This window comes from Ovis aries, chromosome 1 (assembly GCF_016772045.2).
Source record: "Ovis aries strain OAR_USU_Benz2616 breed Rambouillet chromosome 1, ARS-UI_Ramb_v3.0, whole genome shotgun sequence".
Lineage (NCBI taxonomy): Eukaryota > Metazoa > Chordata > Mammalia > Artiodactyla > Bovidae > Ovis > Ovis aries.
This window is the reverse complement of record NC_056054.1, coordinates 89876182-89896950: the sequence shown is the minus strand read 5'-3', so window position 1 is coordinate 89896950 and position 20769 is coordinate 89876182. Positions and strand designations below refer to the sequence as shown.

Sequence of the window (20769 nt, the reverse complement as noted above, 5' to 3'; positions counted from 1 at the left end):
AGTAATTGGCTTAAATGCTAGGAATGTAGATATGTAAACAACCACACTGTGTGAACATCTTTTGTACATCAAAGGATTTTCAAATGCTCTTATCTGGCTACACTTGCATTTGCTAACAGCGTAGCAGCAATAGCATTGGACCAAGACCAGAGTCATGAGTCATCTGTGAAATGAGAGGGCTGGACAAGATCAGGCGTTCTTATCTTACTGGACAGGATTTAGGGATGGCTTTAGGGTCTCTGGACGCCATGAAGCCATCAACTGAATTTTGCACATAAGCATATACATTTTTATGGGGACAGCGTCCAGCTATTCTTAAGATTCTCAAAAGGTCCAGAACCCCCAAATGATTTAAAAATTATAGACTGGACTATTGTGAAGGCTTCTCTCAGCTTCAAGATTCTAAGGAAAACCAATGTCCCATGTCCTTTTGGGGTCTAACCTGGATGGGTCGTGTATCTTCGTTTGCTCTTTTTGAAGCCAGGAGCCAGTGGTCCCTTTTTCCCAATCTGCTCCTCCCCCAACAAAATGGGCCCTGCTGTGCAGCATTCTCCACTTGGTACAAACAAGACTGCTTCTGCCCAGACAGTATGGTTTAAGTTGTTTTAATGTAGTCTGCTATAAAAATGGATGAAGACTTCTGCACGGTACATTTGGTTTTACAGGTGTTAATGACTAGTGCTTGCGCTATGTGCTGCACATCATTATGATCTGTTGGCCAGGAACAGCTCTCGCAACATGGGTTAAGACCAGAACTGGGAATCATGGAACTTTCACTTAGCACACACACAGTCTACGGCAAACTTAAATACTAATCTATAATACCTAATTGGATTATTTGATCCATTGCAGTATTGTGCTTGTTTATCTCAGAAGATAGGCAACTAGCAAAAATACACATTTCTTTTGCACTTCCCCACCCCCATATTACACTGTAAAAGTAATACATTATTCAGTGCACTTTCTAAGAAATAAACTTCCTTATAGTATCTCTCTCTCTATATATATATATCTATGCCAAAACAAAAGAAGAGCACAATGCAACTTGTAAGATTACCATTTAAAGCAAGAGAGGTAACAATACTCTGGGACTATAGCCCCCCTCCTGTTTAGAGAAGTTCCAGTTCATGTGACAATCCACGAGAATAAACTTTAATGCATGACTGCTCTGGGAAGTTTAAGATAACCTCTTTATCATTTGGTAGACATGCTAGGGCATTACCAGTATTTTCATTTTTCCTTGATGCATTGGCTTTAGTCAAACCATAAGCTGTGCAGACACCAGTGTACTCCAGAGTGATTCATCTTGATTTCCATCACCTGCTTTCCTCCCATCAACTCATATTGGGTTATGAGGAAATAGGTTTAAATCATAACAGGTCGTGCTGTGTTCTTAGTCACTCAGTTGAGTCCGACTCTTTGTGACCCCATGGACTGTAGCCCACCAGGCACTTCTGTCCAAGGGGATTCTCCAGGCAAGAATACTGGAGTAGGTTGCCATGCCCTCCTCCAGGGGATCTTCCCAACCCAGGGATTGAACCCAGGTCTCCAGCATTGCAGACAGATTCTTTACCAACTGAGCCACCAGGGAAGCCCTGGCTGCTGGCTAAGTGTTGACTAGAACAATGTATGTGAGATCTCTCCATCCTTGTGGACACAAAATCAGGTAACCACCATGTCTGAGGTGGACAGTCATTATACTCTAGGGAGTTTGTTGGTTGTGCTAGCCAACAAATTGGAAAGTTTGGAGGCTTTTGCCCACACAAACTCACTGTGATGGAAATGACAGAAGTTTCTAGAATTAAAAAGGCTGCAGCTTGGCAGCTTGTGAGCTAAATCCAGCTGCAGAAATGTTTAGCAGTATTTTAAAAATATTTTGATCAGTTCTTGATATTTAAAAATGAGAATGCTTCTCATGAAAATTTGGATTTCATAAAAATCTTAGGAGCTGGTAACCCTGGTCTAGCATTCTTGCGTAGCAACAAGCAGCTGAAGCGGCACAGGACGTGCCCTTTTCAGCGGGGCATGGGCACTTCACTTTACTAGGGCTCTCACTGCTCCCAGCTGTTATACGTCATTTGAGTGAGTGACTGATTTTTCTCATTTATATGACCAGTTGAACTTTGTGACACTGGGTTGGTTTGGCCTTGTCTTCATGATGGACCTGATTTCATGTGAAATTTCCCCCTCCCCATGGACGAGATTCTTTCTTTGATTGGGTCCCAGCTACATCTAGTTGCTTTGGTAGGTAATCTTAACATGCATTTCTACTCATCCTTTACACTATATTGCAAACTCCAAAGATACAATCACACTAATATTTATGTGTTTAAGTGTGTGTATGTTAAACACGTAAAGGGGTGTGTATTTATACAGATATATGTATACTTTCATTTAGGTAAAAGTTAGTTTGGCTCCACAGATAGGGACACCAAGTGCTGGCAGCTTGGAGAATAAGTGTAGAACAACTGGCTAAAACCTGTATAATTCTGACATAATATTACAAAGACGGTGAACTTTAAGTTATTGCTTTTGGATTACAGAATAAAGATCTCATTCTGTTGCAAAACTTTTACACAGAATGAGTAACCATTTCCTATTCAAGTAATAGCAACAAGTTCCTTACAAAACAGTAGATGCCTGAAGACATTTTTGAAGGAGATGTGATTTCATTCTATTCAAGAACTTATGCAGGAAACTGGGAGTGATGAAATTTTTCCAAAGTACAAGAAAATCAGCACCCCAACTGCTTAATGTTCAGGAGGGTTTTCAAGGGCTCTATAAAGCTCACTTTGTGGTGAGTTTTCATTCACCTTTAGCATTCCCATTCTACTTATGCAGCCTTATTTCTGAACACAAAGCTTGTATTAAAACAGTAAAAGGATTAAAGCAGTGTTGGTTTTTAACATTCAGAATTCACAGAGGATCTCTTTTTTTTTTTTTTTGCAGTTAAATGATCCATTCTGTGCTTTTGCTGCAGAATCACATTCATATGGCAGTCTAATTTCAGGCACTTTTAAAACATGTTCATCTGGAATAAAAAAATCTGCATGAACCACTTCCGCATAATTCAAAATGAGTGTTGAGTGATTTGAGTCTCCAGACAGACAGCAAATCACCACCTGGTACTCAGTTAGCTTTCTCCATCATAACATGATGGTGACTGTGAAGCTTAGGTGTCTCTGAGGTGCCCTTCTAGCTTTAGCACAAAGATGGGAATCATAAAATTCCAAACCACTTAGTTTCTACTTATAAAATACAAAAAGGTGAAATACACTAAATGTATTATAAGACGGTTTCAGCTAAGATCAAAATAAATAACATGATCTGACTCAATGGTTTGACTCTTGAGCTCCTGGACGAAATCTGATGGAATGTCAAACGCAGAGACTCCCTCCTAGGCACTAGCTGTTGGTAGGCAAAAGTATCTCAACATCCTTGCCATTGGCAACAACAGCATTAGAAGAGCAGCTGCTGCCAAGGTCTTCTGCAGTGGTCAAAGAGGATGCCTGGGAGTGAGCTTTGGTCAGGGGCGTGGTAGTGGATGGAGAGGGAGTGAGGCCAGGCTTTTTGGGTGGGATGGGTGGAGGGTTTCCTCTCTCAGCTCTGGGGATGGTGGGGGACTTGATCCCTGGAGACAGGGGGCTCAGAGGACTGGACACTTTTCCTGGAGTAGGTGAATGGCTGGTGTCACCTCTCGCATTGGCAGTGCTGGCCAGATTTCGGTAGTCTGTGCCAAAGGGAGAGCTGTTAGGAGACACGGGCTTTATCGGTCCTTGTTGGTTAGTGAATCTGGAGAGCACCTGAGTGACCGTGTTTCGGGCCAGCTGCTTGGCAGCAGAGTTGTCTATGAGGGTAGGGGACAGATCCCTGGATGGAGGGCTCTGCAGCCCGCTGGCTTGTTGGTCCTGATCTGCTTGGGACTGAAATTTGTGCCGAGCTGCATGGAACCGCTGGTTGATCCCTACTTGGTAGGATGACTGGTAGCCAGGGCTGCTAGCTGATGACCCCAATAAGCGCTTAGTTAGTACTGGTGACGAGCAAGGAGAGGAGGTGAGAGAGGAAGAGGCAGTGCTGCTGGGAGATGGTGAGCTCCCGCTGGAAGGCAGATGACTAGGCGCTGGGCCTGGTGTCTCCATTCCCACAGGACACCCGCCGTTCTCCACTGCTTTTTCTTGGGCCAGTTCCACAGGCTTCTCTCGTGGAGGCACTTGGTTTTCTGCATTGCTGCCTGCAATCAACTCCTTGGTAGTCTGCATTTCTGGGTCAAAATGTCCATTGGTTTTTGCGTAAGAGTAAGCGGGAGCGGTGGGACCAGGCAGCTCGCTGGCCGTCACCCTGGCTGTGCTGCCCCCATGTGTCTTCTCTGCCTGAAAACTCTCTGTTTGGCAAAACACAGACACTAGCACGGGTGGCTCAGTTGCCGTGCCTTTAGACACGGTTACTGGTTTCTTCACTTGCTCGCTGGGGCCACTTTGCTGGTGCAAAGCCTCTAGATTCTTCACCACCTTCTTCAAACTCTCCATTTCTTCTTTCAGAGTTCTGGTCCGGTTCTCTTCTCGGTTCAGCTTTGCTCTTAGTTGTTCCCTTTCAATGTCAAACTCAGATAACTGCTTCTCCACCTGGGCCTCCGTCTGCAAGCCCCGCTTCCTCTCGGCGGCCAGCTCTTCCTCCAGCTTGCTCACTCGGCTCTTCTCCTTCTCCAGTTTCAGGCTCAGCTCTCCTGCCTTCTGGCCTTCCTCCGCGGCCTTGCTGGTGGCCTTCTTGCACTCACGGACCAGCATGGAGGACAGCTGCTTGTGGCGGGAGCGCTCCTCTTCCAGCTGACTGGAGAGTTTCTTCTGCTCTTTTTCAAACTTTTTCACTTGGGACTTTTCAAATTCCAACTGCAAAAGAATGCCACCACACATCTGGATTAGAGTAAGGAAACAAAGAGACACTGACAACTGTTACATGCCATGTGCTTACATCAACTATTTCTTAAGTATTACAACACCTAACGTAAAAATGTACACACGACGACTTAATCTTGCTTTGATGATTTAGGAGCCACTTCTAGTTCTTACTGTCTCAGGATTATTAGTGGGAATCTGAATTGTCATTGTGTTCTAGGTCTGTGGAAAGTTCAGAGGATTAGAACCAATCAAAACAGAAAGCAGAAAGCCATATAAACTGGATTTTGTGATGAATGCTGATGAAAACAAAACCTTTAAAGCTTCAGTAATAATTCTTTCTGGTCTTAAAGACAAACAAACATAAGTAGCTGCATATGAATCATTTTTCTACACAAATGCCATTGGCTTTAACCATCATCCCAACCCTACTTAATGAACAAAATGAGAGGGAAAGGGTTCAAGGAACCCTATTAGTCAGTGTTTTTCAAACTCTGAGACCCATGAATGGATGGGGAAACCATTTAGTGAGTCATTAAGGATGTGAACAAATGAAACAGAAGTGAAAATATTAATGTGTATTATAAGCAGTAAGGGTTATGTATGATTTAATGAGATTTTTGTTTCAAGCATATGTATATATGTGTATGTGATGTAAAATGTATTTTTTACTAGGAGTCCTAAGTCAAAAAAAGTTTTGAGAGTTCAAAGTTAGTGTTGCCCAAAGTGTGTTCTATGGAATGATGGTCCATAGTGAATGATCTATATTAACAGATTTTATGAAAATATAGATTTGCTAAACACAGATTACCCTATATTAATCTTGAAGACTCACAGCATGCTTTGGCATACTACAAAGTCTAAACAATTGAAGTTAGAAACCTCTTTGTTTGTTAGTCGCTCAGTCGTGTCTGACTCTTTGTGGCTCCATGGATTGTAGCTTGTCCATGGGATTCTCCAGGCATGAACACTGGATCAAACATGAACACCGGGGATCAAACCCAGGTCTCCTGCACTGCAGGCAGGTTCTTTACCATCTGAGTCACCAGGGAAGCTTCTTTAACTTTGTTTAATACAGTAATCCCCAGAGTTATCTGATCACAAAGCCCTTTTTTTTTGAGTAACACCAATTTATACCCTGCAGAATAATCTTCAGGAAATGCTACTCTAGGCAAATGCTGCTCTGAGCCCTTCCACCTTAATTACCTGTTGAGTCAGCCGCTCTCGCTCCTTCTCCAGCATGTAGGTGACATCATCGCCTTCAGCTGTGTCCTGTGCATGCCTCTGCCTTTCTTCTTCAAGGTCTAGGATTACCTTTAAAGAATTAAAAAAATCATTTCCAAATATAGGGACTCACACTTAGAATACAATGTAACAGTAAGTGCCTATCTAAACATCCAAGATCATATTCCATAGATAAATAAGTAAGTAAATCTTAGTCAGGGCCATCAAAGAGCACACTGTCTAGAAGGGTGAAAGATATGTTCTAGAAAAAATACAATATATACTTTACCTCACACAAAGTGGCATGTAAACAGAAAAGAGGAACTCATTAGCTATAGGGACTGAAAAGGTTTCAGAGAATTAATAAGTTTGTTGGGATTAGGGGACAGGTGAACTAAGGCAGATTCATGGAAAGCTGAAAGCTGAGGCTTTCCCCGTGATGCTCAAATCACTGGAGGTACCAGAGAATGAAGCCTGAAATTAAACATTTCAAATAGGTGACATCCTAACTGTGTCTTGCTTAATTATTATATACGTGTTATATACAGTTAGATAAGGAGTAAAAAGATTCTCTAGACTTCATCCTGCATACGAGAAGGCTTAATTATTGAGATCTGAAGTCGAGATTTTTCAGAAGGCCTTTTAATTAACTGTCTACCCATTCCACTTACCCTGGTGCCAAGCAATTAAGCCCAACTTTAAGGAGGGTACAGGTTTAAAGGGGCACTTCCCCACATAATCCTGCCTACAACTGCATACTATTCCAATAATTATGGATTTCTTCATAGCTTCTGCTCATGATTCAGAGGTGGGTTGGCCCAGACCTCCCCAAGCCAGAGCACTGCCATCCCCATGGCCATTTCTCATCGTTTGTCTTCACTAACAACTGTTATGAATGGAGGAAGAAGACTTTCTGGGACTCCTCTTTAAATACAAAAATGAAAACATTCTGGTTTATTTCCTTCTGGTTAAAAAAAGATTTTGGCTTCTCCTTTCCAGAGAGGCGTCTAAAATTATAGAAATGGGATGAAAAGAAAAAAAAACCCTAAAAAGAGAGACTTTGGCAGACAAATTTTTAATATTCTGAAGAAAGAAAGAGGCTGGAGGGATGGTAGCTACTTGGTATGAGGGAGGAAGCTGTTTTGCCCTGTAGGACCCAAAAGACATAGGGGTATCTGCAGGTGGCAGACACTGCAGAGAAGAGGTAAGGTGTGGGATGGAAGACAAGGGAACTAGGTCCAGCTGTGTGTATTTTCAAGAGTTACCTGTCCCTTCAACCTGATTCCTGTACACAGAATGCCCAGCCAGGCATCTACCGCCCAGGAATACACCAGATGTTTATACTCTGAAGAGACAGAATGTGACAGCCTCCAGATTTGGTAATAACAGATATGACAGAGAATAAAGGTGAGGAAAGAGGATTATTTTTATTTTGGGAAGATGGCAGGGTGAAGAGGAAAGGGAAGTGGGGTGCTAAAAATCCACATCTATAATAAAAGGAAGTAAATATAAGTGTCTAAAATTATCTGATAAAGTGAGAGAGCAATGTATTAGTTAGAAATATGGAAAAAATATATGGAAGTTCGCTAACAAAATAACACATTAGAAGAAAAGTGGTTGTCTCTAATATTGAGGAAGAGAGGGAATGGGAAGAGGTAGACTCAGTTCAGTTCAGTTGCTTAGTCGTGTCCGACCTTTTGCGACCCCATGAATCACAGCACGCCAGGCCTGCCTGTCCATCACCATCTCCCGGAGTTAACTCAGACTCGCGTCCATTGAGTTGGTGATGCCATCCAGCCATCTCATCCTCTGTCGTCCCCTTCTTCTCCTGCCCCCAATCCCTCCCAGCATCAGAGTCTTTTCCAGTGAGTCACCTCTTCGCATGAGGTGGCCAAAGTACCGGAGTTTCAGCTTTAGCATCATTCCTTCCAAAGAAATCCCAGGGCTGATCTAAGCAGAGTAACCATGTAATTCACTGTTTAAATCACTAATATGTCTAAGAGCCAAAGTGGGTATCGTTAACAACTCTGCCAAGGCACCAGGCTTAAACTGGAATTCTCTCAGGAAAACTGGGACTATATGCATGCTAATTATAAGCCTCTAGGTACTATGTGATGTCTAATGAAGTCAATGTTCTGCTTTGATAAAACACTTAAGAATAGATAGGCAGTGATTTAAAACATTTAATGCTATCTTACACTGAAATATAGTATTAGGAAATCTTGAAATTTTTAACTCTTTTTCTCCCCAATCACCTAGGACCATAAATTATCCCAACACTACTTCAACAGGCTTGATAGCCAGCCAGCCCTTCAGTACCACTCAATTACTTTAGGTATGAAGTGGAAAACAGGCTTGTCTATTAAATAAAGATGTTGTGTAGATTTTCTCATAATATGTAAAAGCCCCCAAATTTAGGCAACTAACCCTAACTCAGTGACATCTTTTAAATTGGAGCATAAATGTCTTCAGATTACTTCAGTCTAAACCAGAGGTTAAACTTTTCTGGGTCTTGGAGAACTCTGAGAATTCTAGTAAGGATAGGAAAAAAAAATTCATTTTCTATAAAATGCATAAATTCTGGCATTCACTGTATTTTCTGGGGGGTCATGGAACATCTGAGACCTATTTGTGGTTAAGAACTCCCATTCTGGCTTTTTGTTTGGACTCTGTGAAGGGAAAGAAAAATTGTGGGCAAGACCTAAGACCTTAAGCACTTTGTCAGATGCACTTTAAGCAGATGGCTCTCTAAAGCAGGTAACCATAAAGTAAACGAAGATCTATCAAACTGCAGCTGCTAACCCAATTTTTTCTGAATAAAACACTTCCTACTAAATGCACTGATGTCCCCCCACCTTGTTGATATAAATCTAAACCAACAGTTCTTAAAAATGCATATTCTAGCCAAGCATCTTTTCCAGGCCAAATGTGAGCTATAAATGACAAGTCGGGGAATGAAATCACAAGCACTAGAAGAATTCCTATGAGATGAGGTAGAGGAAAGCACAGGTCCTATCTTAGATGCTGTAAGACCTGGAGACAGACAGACAGACACACACATACACACACACACATTCCTAATAGAGAACAGCTTTAAGGTAAACAACCGTAGGGACTGTTTATGGTTTCATGAGAGGTAAAATGCAATGAAACTCAAAACCAGAAATTTAATAAAAATAATCTATTGGCTTGTATGTTTACAGTCAGGTAAATTCTCTCTCTCTGATACAGCATTCCCCAAATACCCAAATACCTATTAATCTTTCTATTTATCACTTAAGTAAGCAAATAGAGAACACTCTGTTCAGCTACAAGGCTTGGTCAAGCCCCAGTTTGTTGCCAAAGTTTGGGTGATCAAGAGTTGAAAAAACAAACCAAGTGTTTTGGAGTGTCGTATCAAGAAGGAATGTCATCTAAAATAATGTGTCTGACATACTCCCTAAATTTAACCTTTGGAATAACCTGCATTTTCTATCCCCTGGCTCCTAGGTAAGCTGATTTCTTTTTTTTTTGGACACCTGTGAGACCTCCCAGTTGAACTACCATGAGACCTGGCAGCTGACAGAAAAGTATCAGGCACTATTTAGAAAGCTGTCACAGGAGCCTGCGGGCTCGTGTCAGCGTCACCCACCTTGCGGTGCCGGCTCTCAGCAGCAGCCAGCTGGGACAGCATGCGCTCCTGCATGTTCTTGCACTGTTTCATCACCATCTTAAGAACTGAGAGCGGGTTCGTGCACACTGGCTGCTTCTCGCCATCATTCTTCTCTTTCAGGGTTTCAAAGTCTCTCTGGAGCGCCATTAAAGGATCACTGATGTTGTATTTTCCATAGCGTTCTTCAATGAAAGTATCTCTGTGTTGGGCCTGGGAAAGAAGGAAAATAAGCATTTTGCTTTCAAATATTACTGAAGAGGGGATTTGCTAGCAGTTAGACATCAAAGGTGGTGATGTTGGTATGAAGTAACCTGTGACTACAAATCAGATGGGCCATCTAAGTATAGATACAGCATCAGAATAGGGGCACAGCATACTAATGAGAACAAATACTTATACAGTGCTAATTACATGTTAGATGCTGATCCAAGTGTTCAGATTCAGATTACCTTAAGTTTTACTTTGACTTTTAAAATGGTGCTATCATTTCCATTTTGCAGATGAGTAAATTACTATGCAGAGGTCAAGTGACTTGCTTCAGGTTGCTCCGCTAGCAAGTTGTCAGAATTGGGATTTAAACCCCTCTGGGCAGCCTGGCTCTAAAGTCTGTGACCTGAACTGCCATGCTTACTGCCTCAGCTTATGAATGCTTGTATTACCAATGGGTATATCTTATCTTTCCTTGCTGAGTTATGGCATTTGCATTTCTAAAATATGGTAAACATAATATCTTTATGAGTTTACAGATTTAGAGACCTAACAAGGTGACCATAGGTAAGTAAAGGATGCTAAAAATAATTCTACATTATAATCGAGGACTGGTTGTGATTTCTCCACATAGAACTTCACTCGACTGCTGATGGGTCAAGAGGGTGGAGGCTCTCGGCACTAGGGCTGCAGACAGAATCCCTCCACCCCCTCTTCTAGCCTCCGTCCGGCTGCTGTCTTTCATCTCCATCCTGTCTCCTTCAGGGCTTGGGGAACTTGAGCGGGGAATGTGGACTGGTGCTTGGAGCCTGGCCTAGGGCTTTGGTCCTGGGCACCAAGTCAGGTCAAATGGTCAGGAAGGCAGTCGAAGGAGATTCTTAAGCTACCCTCTTGTCCCTGCTAGGAAAAATTTGAAGTCCTATTTCATTTGAGCATCATATATTATGTGCAGGTGAATAAAGGACATTAACAATCATGTAAACAGACATTTAAATGTTTCCTAAGACATTTTACAAAAAAAAAAAAAAAAGAATTGTTCATAGAGGGTTGAGGAAACTTCCTCAAACGTCATAGCAAAGTACTGTATAATTTAAGCTTTCAAATGACATCTAGTTACAAAAACTATTGTCATTTCTCAATTAAAAAAATTATTTTATCAGGAGCTACATATATATTTTTACTACCACCACCCACAAGTGGGAACCCATTTGAAAAGAAAAATACACAATCCAATGACCATGCTTAAAAAACAGAACAAAAACCCTCAAGAAAATAAAGTGAACATGGGTTTCTTTGACAAAGAAACAGGTTTCAGTGCTGAACATGTGATGCCTTCTTCTTCAATAGAGACTGTTAAAGTTTAAGACTCAGGAATTAGCCTTGAGTTACAAATTTGTATTGGTACCGGTTGGCAAATGCTCAAAGCAGAGTTAGAAGCCCTGGGTTTTACTTCTGGCTTGACTACAACCATCTTCAGCAATGACATTATTGGAGTATTTGGATAATATCTGTATACTAGAAATTTGAAACTCATTTGTTGCTGTAAGTTACTGTTAACTAACCCCCTAACCTTATTACAAGTATGTATGCGTGCACATGTGAGCATGTAAATTAAAAGACAGAATCCTATTTTGAGGTCCAAATTAAAAAGAAAATTCTCAGTAAAATTTCAAAAATTTCAAAATCAAGTCCATTTAGGATGGAGAAAGACAAGACCAATTCCAAAACTATTTATCATCATCACCATCATTATTCTGGTTGCACCTCACAGCATGCTGGATCTTAGTTCCCTGACCAGGGACTGAACCCATGCCCCCTGCATTGGGAGTTGGGAGTCTTAACCACTGGACTGCCAGGGAAGTCCTATTATTTTTAAAAAATCATGGCAAGAGTAGACAAAAAAGCCAATTTTAATTACGTATATAAGAGCATTAATGTCAAACAAATGTGACTTATCAATGTTTTCATGAAGAACGTCTGTTTCTTTAAATTCAGATATAAAAACATGAGATTGAAAAAAAACAACAACATGAGATTGATAATCCAGGATTCCATGAAAGTTTCTATCTGTGGCTATTTCTATCTATGGCAAATCCTTATTTAGCAAAACAGACAAAGGAAGTAAGAGAGGAAAAAAAACTCTTTAAGGAGTTGAAATCCCAGTCTTCTGTCACATCTTTTACTCATGATTACTATTTCTGTAAGATTAGCTATGGAAAAGAAATGATTATTGGTACTGAAATTGGTTTAGTAGGGCAAAAAGGAAAAAGCGAACCTGAATATTTTTATGACCTTTTCCTTTTCAGAACACCATGGAGAAAGTGGTATGGGAGAGCAGAGCTGGGAGTACAATTCAAGACTGATATCAGATCTGCTGGGAAGCTCCTCTCAGGTTTGAGTACATAGTTAACTCACCCTTAAAAATATGACTTTTTAAAACCCACACCGTTATTATCCTGTAGAATTAATAAGCATCACAGGGTTACAAGTAATGGATGCGGAGCTTCTGTGGTGAGGTCTCAGACTTCCCTGAGAATAGCTATCAAGCTGTCTGTTTTCTCTTGAAGTAGTTCACTGTAATTCCATAATCACTTGTACAGTAATTACAAGTTATATAAAATTGGTAGCTTCAATATAAGTGAAAAGAATCTGTGAAATAATTGAAAAAAGGTTCCTTATCATGAAACAATTCTCTTAAGTATATTTTAATAAGGGCCTGAATATGGGAAAAGTGAATTCTGTATTTATTATACCAAACAGTGAATTGGAAAATGAGATGGAATATAGTATTTTCCAACCAACTTAATGCGTCAGTCAAGTGAATTGGATGGGTTACACACTTAACAACCTAAATAATAACAACAAAAATAAACAAAAATAGATGTTATTATTTGATAAATGAAAGAAGAGCTTTAGTGGAAGTATGTATGGTTATTTGGGCTTCTTTGGTGGCTCAGATGGTAAAGAGTCTGCCTGCATTGTGGGAGACCTGGGATCGATCCCTGGAAAAGGAAATGGCAACCCACTCCAGTATTCATCCTGGAAAATCCCATGGATGGAGAAGCCTGGCAGGGTACAGTCCATAGAGTTGCAGAGTCAGACATGACTGAGCGACTTCACTTCACTTCACATGGTTATTTATTCCTATTTAACAAATTACCCCCAATTTAAATGTTTAGTGAACCGTTTTTAATCTCATACAGTTTCTGAGGGTCAGGAGTCTTGGAGGAGTTGAGGGCTGAGCTGGGTAGTTCTGGCTCAGGGTCTCATGAGATTGCAGTCAAGCTGCTGGCCAGGACTGCAGGCATCTGAAGGTATAAGTAGGGCTGGAGGATCCACTTCCAAGCTTGGTTGCTGGGTTAGGCCTTGTCCCCGAGCATGTGCTACCTTCCCACAGAGCAAGTGATGTGAGACAGTGAGACAGACAGACACAGGCACATCAAGAGGGAAGTCTCTGTCTTATGACTCACCATCATTTCTGATGTGTTCTAGGAACCACACAGACCAACCCTGGTAAATATGGCCAGTGGGGACTACCTAATGGTGTGACTATCAGAAGCGGGATCATTCATTGAGGGCCATCTTCGAAGCTGGCTATCAAGGTGAATGACTACACATGCTACCACTACCTTTCACATTTCAAGTCAAAATTTAGACTTAAATGCCTGTTCTAAAATCTGTCAAGGCTGAGCTTAATATTTTAATGATATCTCAGCTATTTTATAAGAACTTTAAAATGATTTAGATTTCACTTTTAGGGGGAAGAGATCAGGAGTGCTGCTAAAACCAGTCAGTTCCTTGCAATTTCATTATTTTCACTTTAGTGACAATATGTATTTTAACTGAACACAAATTCCTACATTGTCAGAAAACACAATGATCTTTAATTCTAGATAACAATAAAGTAATTGGCTGATTAGACAGATTCAATAATAGAGGATATTACTACAGCAGACAAAACATACTAGTCATCTACTACTCATTTATTTTTACTGTTACAGGCCGAATGAAACATGCCACTACTGAAAACTTAAAACCACATAGTATCCTTGGATATGCCATGCTTGCTCTTCAAAAATTTCAGCTTTGCTATGATAAACTACAAAAAGAAATATGAAGGAGTTACTTTCTCTCTATAATAAATAATTTATTATGCTAAATAATTATTATGTATATATAATATGTATATACATAAATAATAGTTAATAATACATAATAGTATAAATTATATATATTTCGATCTTAAAATAAGAAATCAACTTCTTTATTCTTTGGATAATAATCACCAACATAAGAAGTGGTCCCAAATGTAAAGGTGGAAGAATTATGGCCCATTTATTTAATTGAGGGCTTATATTCAAGTAGAAGGTTTTATTTTCAAGACTCAGGTTGATATCATAACTGTATTAGGATATGCATCTTTGCCATTTACCACCAATTCTGAAGTGATACTTATAAAAGTAATCAGCAATATAAACGTTATGCCTTTAACTATCTGTGCTAAGGATCAGAAAGACAAACAAGAGGATTCCACAATGATTTCTGTTAATCTTACCAAAAGCATGTGAAAAAGAATTGTTTTCACACACAGTTTGGTTCTATTAATCTTAAATCATTTATACTCTGGAGTCCCTAATAAACTATAAATAGCTGTCTGAGCAACTGGAAATAAAGTAACCATTCTGGATAAACATGATAATGATATTATAAGTATACCCTTTGTTCTGGAAGCTCCTTTCTACTTTCTGAAGGAAAACTGGATTTTACTGTTGGACAATACTGATAAAAAAGGATTTAGCCTCACTGGAATTATGCTTTAATTTTTGGAATATGGCACAAAATTTATCATTGGAACAAGGAGAAAATTTTCATCACTTAAAAAAATTTCTAATATTATTGAAAACCGAATACTCCTTCCACTTAACTATAAATGCTGTCTTCTCAAATCTGGGTTTCTATGTGTTTATTTTCTTTAATACTTTTGGGCTCTAGAGTCTAACAGAGCTGAGATTGTATCCTGTCACTATTACTTTCTTTGTTACCTTTAGCAACGACCTTAACTTCTCTGTGCCTCAGATTCCTCTTCTGTAGAATGAGGGTAACAAATATACCTATAGTTATAAAAATTAAATGACTAACATAAAAATGCTTCCTCTTGTACTTGACACAAAGTAAGTATAATAAATATGAATTAATTTTTTCAATAGCTAAGTTTAAATACTTTTCCTTTATTTTAGAGTTAATGACTTAAACTCAACTCCACAGATTTATGATTCTTTAAAACTGGATCAGGCTAGGAAATCTTCATTAAAAGCAAAACAAAATTTACCAATCCCAGATAACTCAGAAGTAACAACACATCACTAAAAATATATCAGGAACCTGGATAATCAATAACATTCTATTTAGTTAGCAATCAATCTTGAACTAGTATTTGACATATTATATAATGTGGTCAATCGGTATTTATCTCTTGCATTGTTATAAACATTTCTCACTTTCCTGTCTTTTATTTCATCCTTGTTAGATTTTAAGTTATTTGAAGGAAAAAGCACTTATCATACATCTCTCTTCCTACATTCTCTGTATTTTGCCTTAGGCCTAAGACATATAATAGATGTTTATTTTCCAGCCTCTTTCCTGATGTCTTAGCCTTTCTGTACTCATCATTTTAGTGAGGTCAATTTTTTTTTTTTTTTTTTTTTGCTGTTAGTAAAATCTAGACTAGTTCCAAATAGCAAAAGGAGCATGTCAAGGCTGTCTATTGTCACCCTGCTTATTTAACTTATATGCAGAGTACATCATGAGAAATGCTGGGCTGGAAGAAGCACAAGCTGGAATCAAGATTGCCAGGAGAAATATCAATAACCTCAGATATGCAGATAATACCACCCTTATGGCAGAAAGTGAGGAAGAACTAAAGAGCCTCTGGATAAAAGTGAAAGAGGAGAGTGAAAGGTTGGCTTAAAGGTCAACATTTAGAAAACTAAGATCATGGGATCTGGTCCCATCACTTCATGGCAAATAGATGGGGAAACAGTGGTTGACTTTATTTTTTGGGACTCCAAAATCACTGCACCCATGAAATTAAAAGACACTCCTTGAAAAAAAAGTTATGACTGACCTAGACAGCATATTCAAAAGCAGAGACATTACTTTGCCAACAAAGGTCCATCTAGTCAAGGCTATGGTTTTCCAGTAGTCATGTATGGATGTGAGAGTTGGACTGTGAAGAAGGCTGAGCGCCGAAGAATTGATGCTTTTGAACTGTGGTGTTGGAGAAGACTCTTGAGAGTCCCTTGGACTGCAAGGAGATCCAATCTATCCTAAAGGAGATCAGTCCTGGGTGTTCATTGGAAGGACTGATGTTGAAGCTGAAACTCTAATAATTTGGCCACCTGATGTGAAGAGCTGACTCATTGGAAAAGACCCTGATGCTGGGTAAGATTGAGGGCAGGAGGAGAAGGGGAAGACAGAGGATGAGATGGTTGGATGGCATCACCAACTCAATGGACATGAGTTTGGGTAAACTCCAGGAGTTGGTGATGGACAGGGAGGCCTGGCGTGCTGCGGTTCATGGGGTTGCAAAGAATCGGACACGACTGAGCGACTGGACTGAACTGAACTGAACTGAAAATCTAGAATTTACTCTGAGTATAATCACTTAAGGTAACACTGATCTATATATTTAGCAAACTGACTTTGAAGTAGAACGAGCTTCAAAGATTCCCCTTGTCTTTTTAATAAAACGTTCATCATGCTGGTAAAAAAAAAAAAAAAGAAAAAAGAAATTCTCCTGGAGTCAGTTTGCATCCACAGATATTTATGAAAGCAATTATTTACATAAATTCAGAGGATCATATTATTATCTGACTCCAGTGTAATAAATTCTTTTGAAGACTAAAAATGGTAAGTTTAGTACAAATAACTACAAGTATAATACTTCTAGCTAGTAGACTACTTACTGATAGAGTAAGAATATGGGTAAACAGAATAATGTAGCTGCTCTAACATTCAAATTCCAGAGAGTCCTGAGAAACTAACGAAATTGAAATAAGTGTGCTGAGTTTTTTGTCTTTGTTCTGTTTTATTATTATAGACTATGTATGTGATTGAAACAAGTTACATATACATTCTGGACTGGGTCTACAGAAACAACTTTTTTAAGTGGGGAAGAAAATGTGTAAGGAATTCTATAAGACCTGAACAAATTAACGGTCTAAATATAAATTAAGGATTTGAAAATATAATCTTTAATGCTGTATTAGAGCTTAATCTCTTTTATTTAGGGAACCATATATCTCTTAAAATATAATGAGAGTCAACACCTACCTCATACCATACAAAGCAGGAATGGATTACAGACCTAAAAATAAAATATGAATGGGCAAAAAGCACATGAAAACATGCTCAACTCATTAGTGATCAGGGAGATGTAAGTTAAAACTATCAGATATTACTCCGCAGCCATGGCACCCACTCTCTCTTGCTTGGAGAATCCCATGGACGGAGGAGCCTGGTGGGCTGCAGTCCATGGGGTCGCTAGGAGTCGGACACCACTTAGCGACTTCACTTTCACTTTCCTGCACTGGAGAAGGAAATGGCAACCCACTCCAGTATTCTTGCCTGGAGAATCTCAGGGATGGAGGAGCCTGGTGGGCTGCTGTCTATGGGGTCGCACAGAGTCGGAGACGACTGAAGCGACTTAGCAGCGGCAGCAGCATACAGCCATTAGAAAGGCTAAAATTAAAGACGGACAACATTAAATGCTGGAAAGGTATGGAGTAACTAGAATACTCGTACACTGCTGGTGGGAGTATAAATGGTATAATTATTTTGGAAATTAACCTGGAAGTTTCTCATAAAGTTAGAAAATGCCTACCTCCAATTTCACTTCTAAGTATTTGTCTAAAAGAAATGAAAACATATAGTCACAAAGACTTCTACACAGTTATCCAGAGTAGCTTTATTCATAATAGCCCTAAACTGTAAACAAATATCAATCACTAGTAGAATAGATAAAAATAAAATGTGATGCATTCATACAATGGAAAACTATTCAGGGACCTCCCTTGTGGCACAGAGGATAAAAATCTGCCTGGCAATGCAGGGGACATGGGCTTGATCCCTGATCTAGGCAGATCCCACATGCTGCAGAGCAACTAAGCCCATGCACCACAACTGCTGAGCCTGTGTGCTGGAACTCCTGAAGCCCACGTGCTCCGAGCCCGTGCTCTGCAATGAAGAACAGCCCCCACTCCCCCACAACCCATGTGCAGCAACAAAGACCCCCACAACCCCCCAAAAGAAAGGCTATTCAGAAATGAAAAGGAACAAATTACTGATACATACAATGATACTAACGAACCTGAAATCATTATATCAAACAAAAAAAAGTGTCAGAACACATTCTGTGTGACTGTTCTAATGGGCAAAACTAATCTACAGTGAAGAAAATCAGAACAGTGGTTACACCTGGATACAAGGAGGACAAATGACCAGGGAGGGGCATATGATAACTTTTTGGTGTGATTAGAATGTTTATGTCTTGATAGGAGCATACGTCAAATGGAGTGGAATCTGTCAAAACTTACTGAATTCAACACTTAACATCGATGCATTTCACTAGACCTAAAATATACCTCTAGTTTAAAAATATATATAATGAGAATTAAAGGTAAAATTAAGTTATATATAATATATAGTGTTTCAGAAACATGGGAAGTTCAAACCAAAGTAATTTTAATAGCAATAAAAACAGCAGAAACAAGAGAGGTGCTCACACTGGAGAGCTTATTACCTGCTGAGCAGCGTGCTCAGAGCTTTACACAGCTTGTCTCATCCTAACAGCCTTCCTCTACAGTAGACAGCACTGTATCTCTAATTTGTAGAAGAAACTGACCATTAATATGAGACTCTCCCAAGGCTACAAAGCCATGTAAGTAGTGGAGAAGAACAGTAAATGGTATACGGTAAGTACTGTGTATGTTAACTGAAAGAGTAATACACATAAACAGATATTCCCCAGTCCGTCAAAGGAATGAACTGCAATTTAGTAGGTCATGATCAGCAGCTTAAAAATGAACTGGAACAGAACTGAAAACATCACAGAGCACTGAACATTATGAGCACTATTTCAAGAAACTTTTCTTTTGGCATGAGAATATAGAGGTGTGTGTGGGAGAGCAAGTGTGTCTGTTGGTATATCCCTTGGGTCATGATGCAAAGTCTATTTTTGACTCGGTGTCCCTGTCAAAAAAGTCTGAAAAACACTAGAATAGAAAGAAGAATGTAAGAAGTGTAACTCCTAAATCTATAATTTTAAGCAGTTTAAGCTATAATAAATATGTAAATTCTGAAAGAAATGATAAGGAATCAGCATTACTGTTTTAAATTGATGAATGTTATAAAAGCTTACAAAGCTGGAGAAGTTTCGCCTAATATCAAATATACAAAATGTGAAAAAAAAAAAAGCCTGTGTTACTAGGGTTAGACAATCAAAAATAGCAGGGAAACTATAAGCAAGGTGAAAAGACAGCCTTCAGAATGGGAGAAAGTAATAGCAAATGAAGCAACTAACAAAGGATCAATCTCAAAAATATACAAGCAACTCCTGCAGGTCAATTCCAGAAAAATAAATGACCCAATCAAAAAATGGGCCAAAGAACTAAACAGACATTTTGCCAAAGAAGACATACGGATGGCTAACAAACACATGAAAAGATGCTCAACATCACTCATTATCAGAGAAATGCAAATCAAAACCACAATGAGGTGCCATTTCACACCAGTCAGAATGGCTGTTATCCAAAAGTCTACAAGCAATAAATGCTGGAGAGGGTGTGGAGAAAAGGGAACCCTCTTACACTGTTGGTGGGAATGCAAACTAGTATAGCCACTATGGAGAACAGTGTGGAGATTCCTTAAAAAACTGGAAATAGAACTGCCACATGACCCAGCAATCCCACTGCTGGGCATACACACCGAGGAAACCAGAATTCAAAGAGACACATGTATCCAATGTTCACTGCAGCACTGATTATAATAGCCAGGACATGGAAGCAACCTAGATGTCCATCACCAGACGAATGGATAAGAAAGCTGTGGTACATATACACAATGGAGTATTACTCAGCCATTAAAAAGAATACATTTGAATCAGTTCTAATGAGGTGGATGAAACTGGAGCCTATTATACAGTGTGAAGTAAGCCAGAAAGAAAAACACCCATACAGTATGCTAACACATATGTATGGAATTTAGAAAGATGGTAACGATAACCCTGTATGTGAGACAGCAAAAGAGACACAGATGTATAGAACAGTCTTTTGGACTCTGTGGGAGAGGGCGAGGGTGGGATGATATGGGAGAGTGGCATTGAAACATGTATATTATCATATGTGAAATGAATCGCCAGTCCAGGTTTGATGCATGATACAGGGTGCTCAGGGCTGGTGCACTGGGACGACCCAGAGGGATGGTATGGGGAGGGAGGTGGGAGGGGGGTTAGGATGGGGAACACGTGTATACCCATGGCGGATTCATGTTGCTGTATGGGAAAACCAATACAATATTGTAAAGTAGTTTAGCCTCCAATTAAAATAAATAAATTTATATTAAAAAAGGTAAAAAAATGGCATTGGAGAAATCAGAAAATTTTCTGGACATATGGCTGGTTCACAGGCACATGCTTTGAATCCTTACATTGAATGTTTAATGTCTGCTGGGTACTTTTATGCTAAGTGATGTGGGTGATGTTGGGGGGGTGTAGATTTGACTAAGCCCCTGCTTTCA

The 20769-nt window shown here is 39.6% G+C and overlaps 1 protein-coding gene across 2 annotated transcripts in view; it reads right to left on the bottom strand.

The window, feature by feature from the left end:
* Window positions 1-589: 589 nt before the first annotated feature.
* The window catches only part of CTTNBP2NL (CTTNBP2 N-terminal like), a 53861-nt gene continuing 33681 nt past the window's right edge, over window positions 590-20769 (bottom strand). For both annotated transcript variants that reach the window (XM_042252468.2, XM_004002327.6), the window contains exons 3-5: window positions 9748-9978; window positions 6099-6206; window positions 590-4886 (exon numbers count right to left, since the gene is read on the bottom strand). In XM_042252468.2, the coding sequence (XP_042108402.1) occupies window positions 3405-4886; window positions 6099-6206; window positions 9748-9978 (1821 nt within the window). In that variant the 3' untranslated portion in view covers window positions 590-3404. The remainder of the gene's footprint in view (window positions 4887-6098; window positions 6207-9747; window positions 9979-20769) is intronic.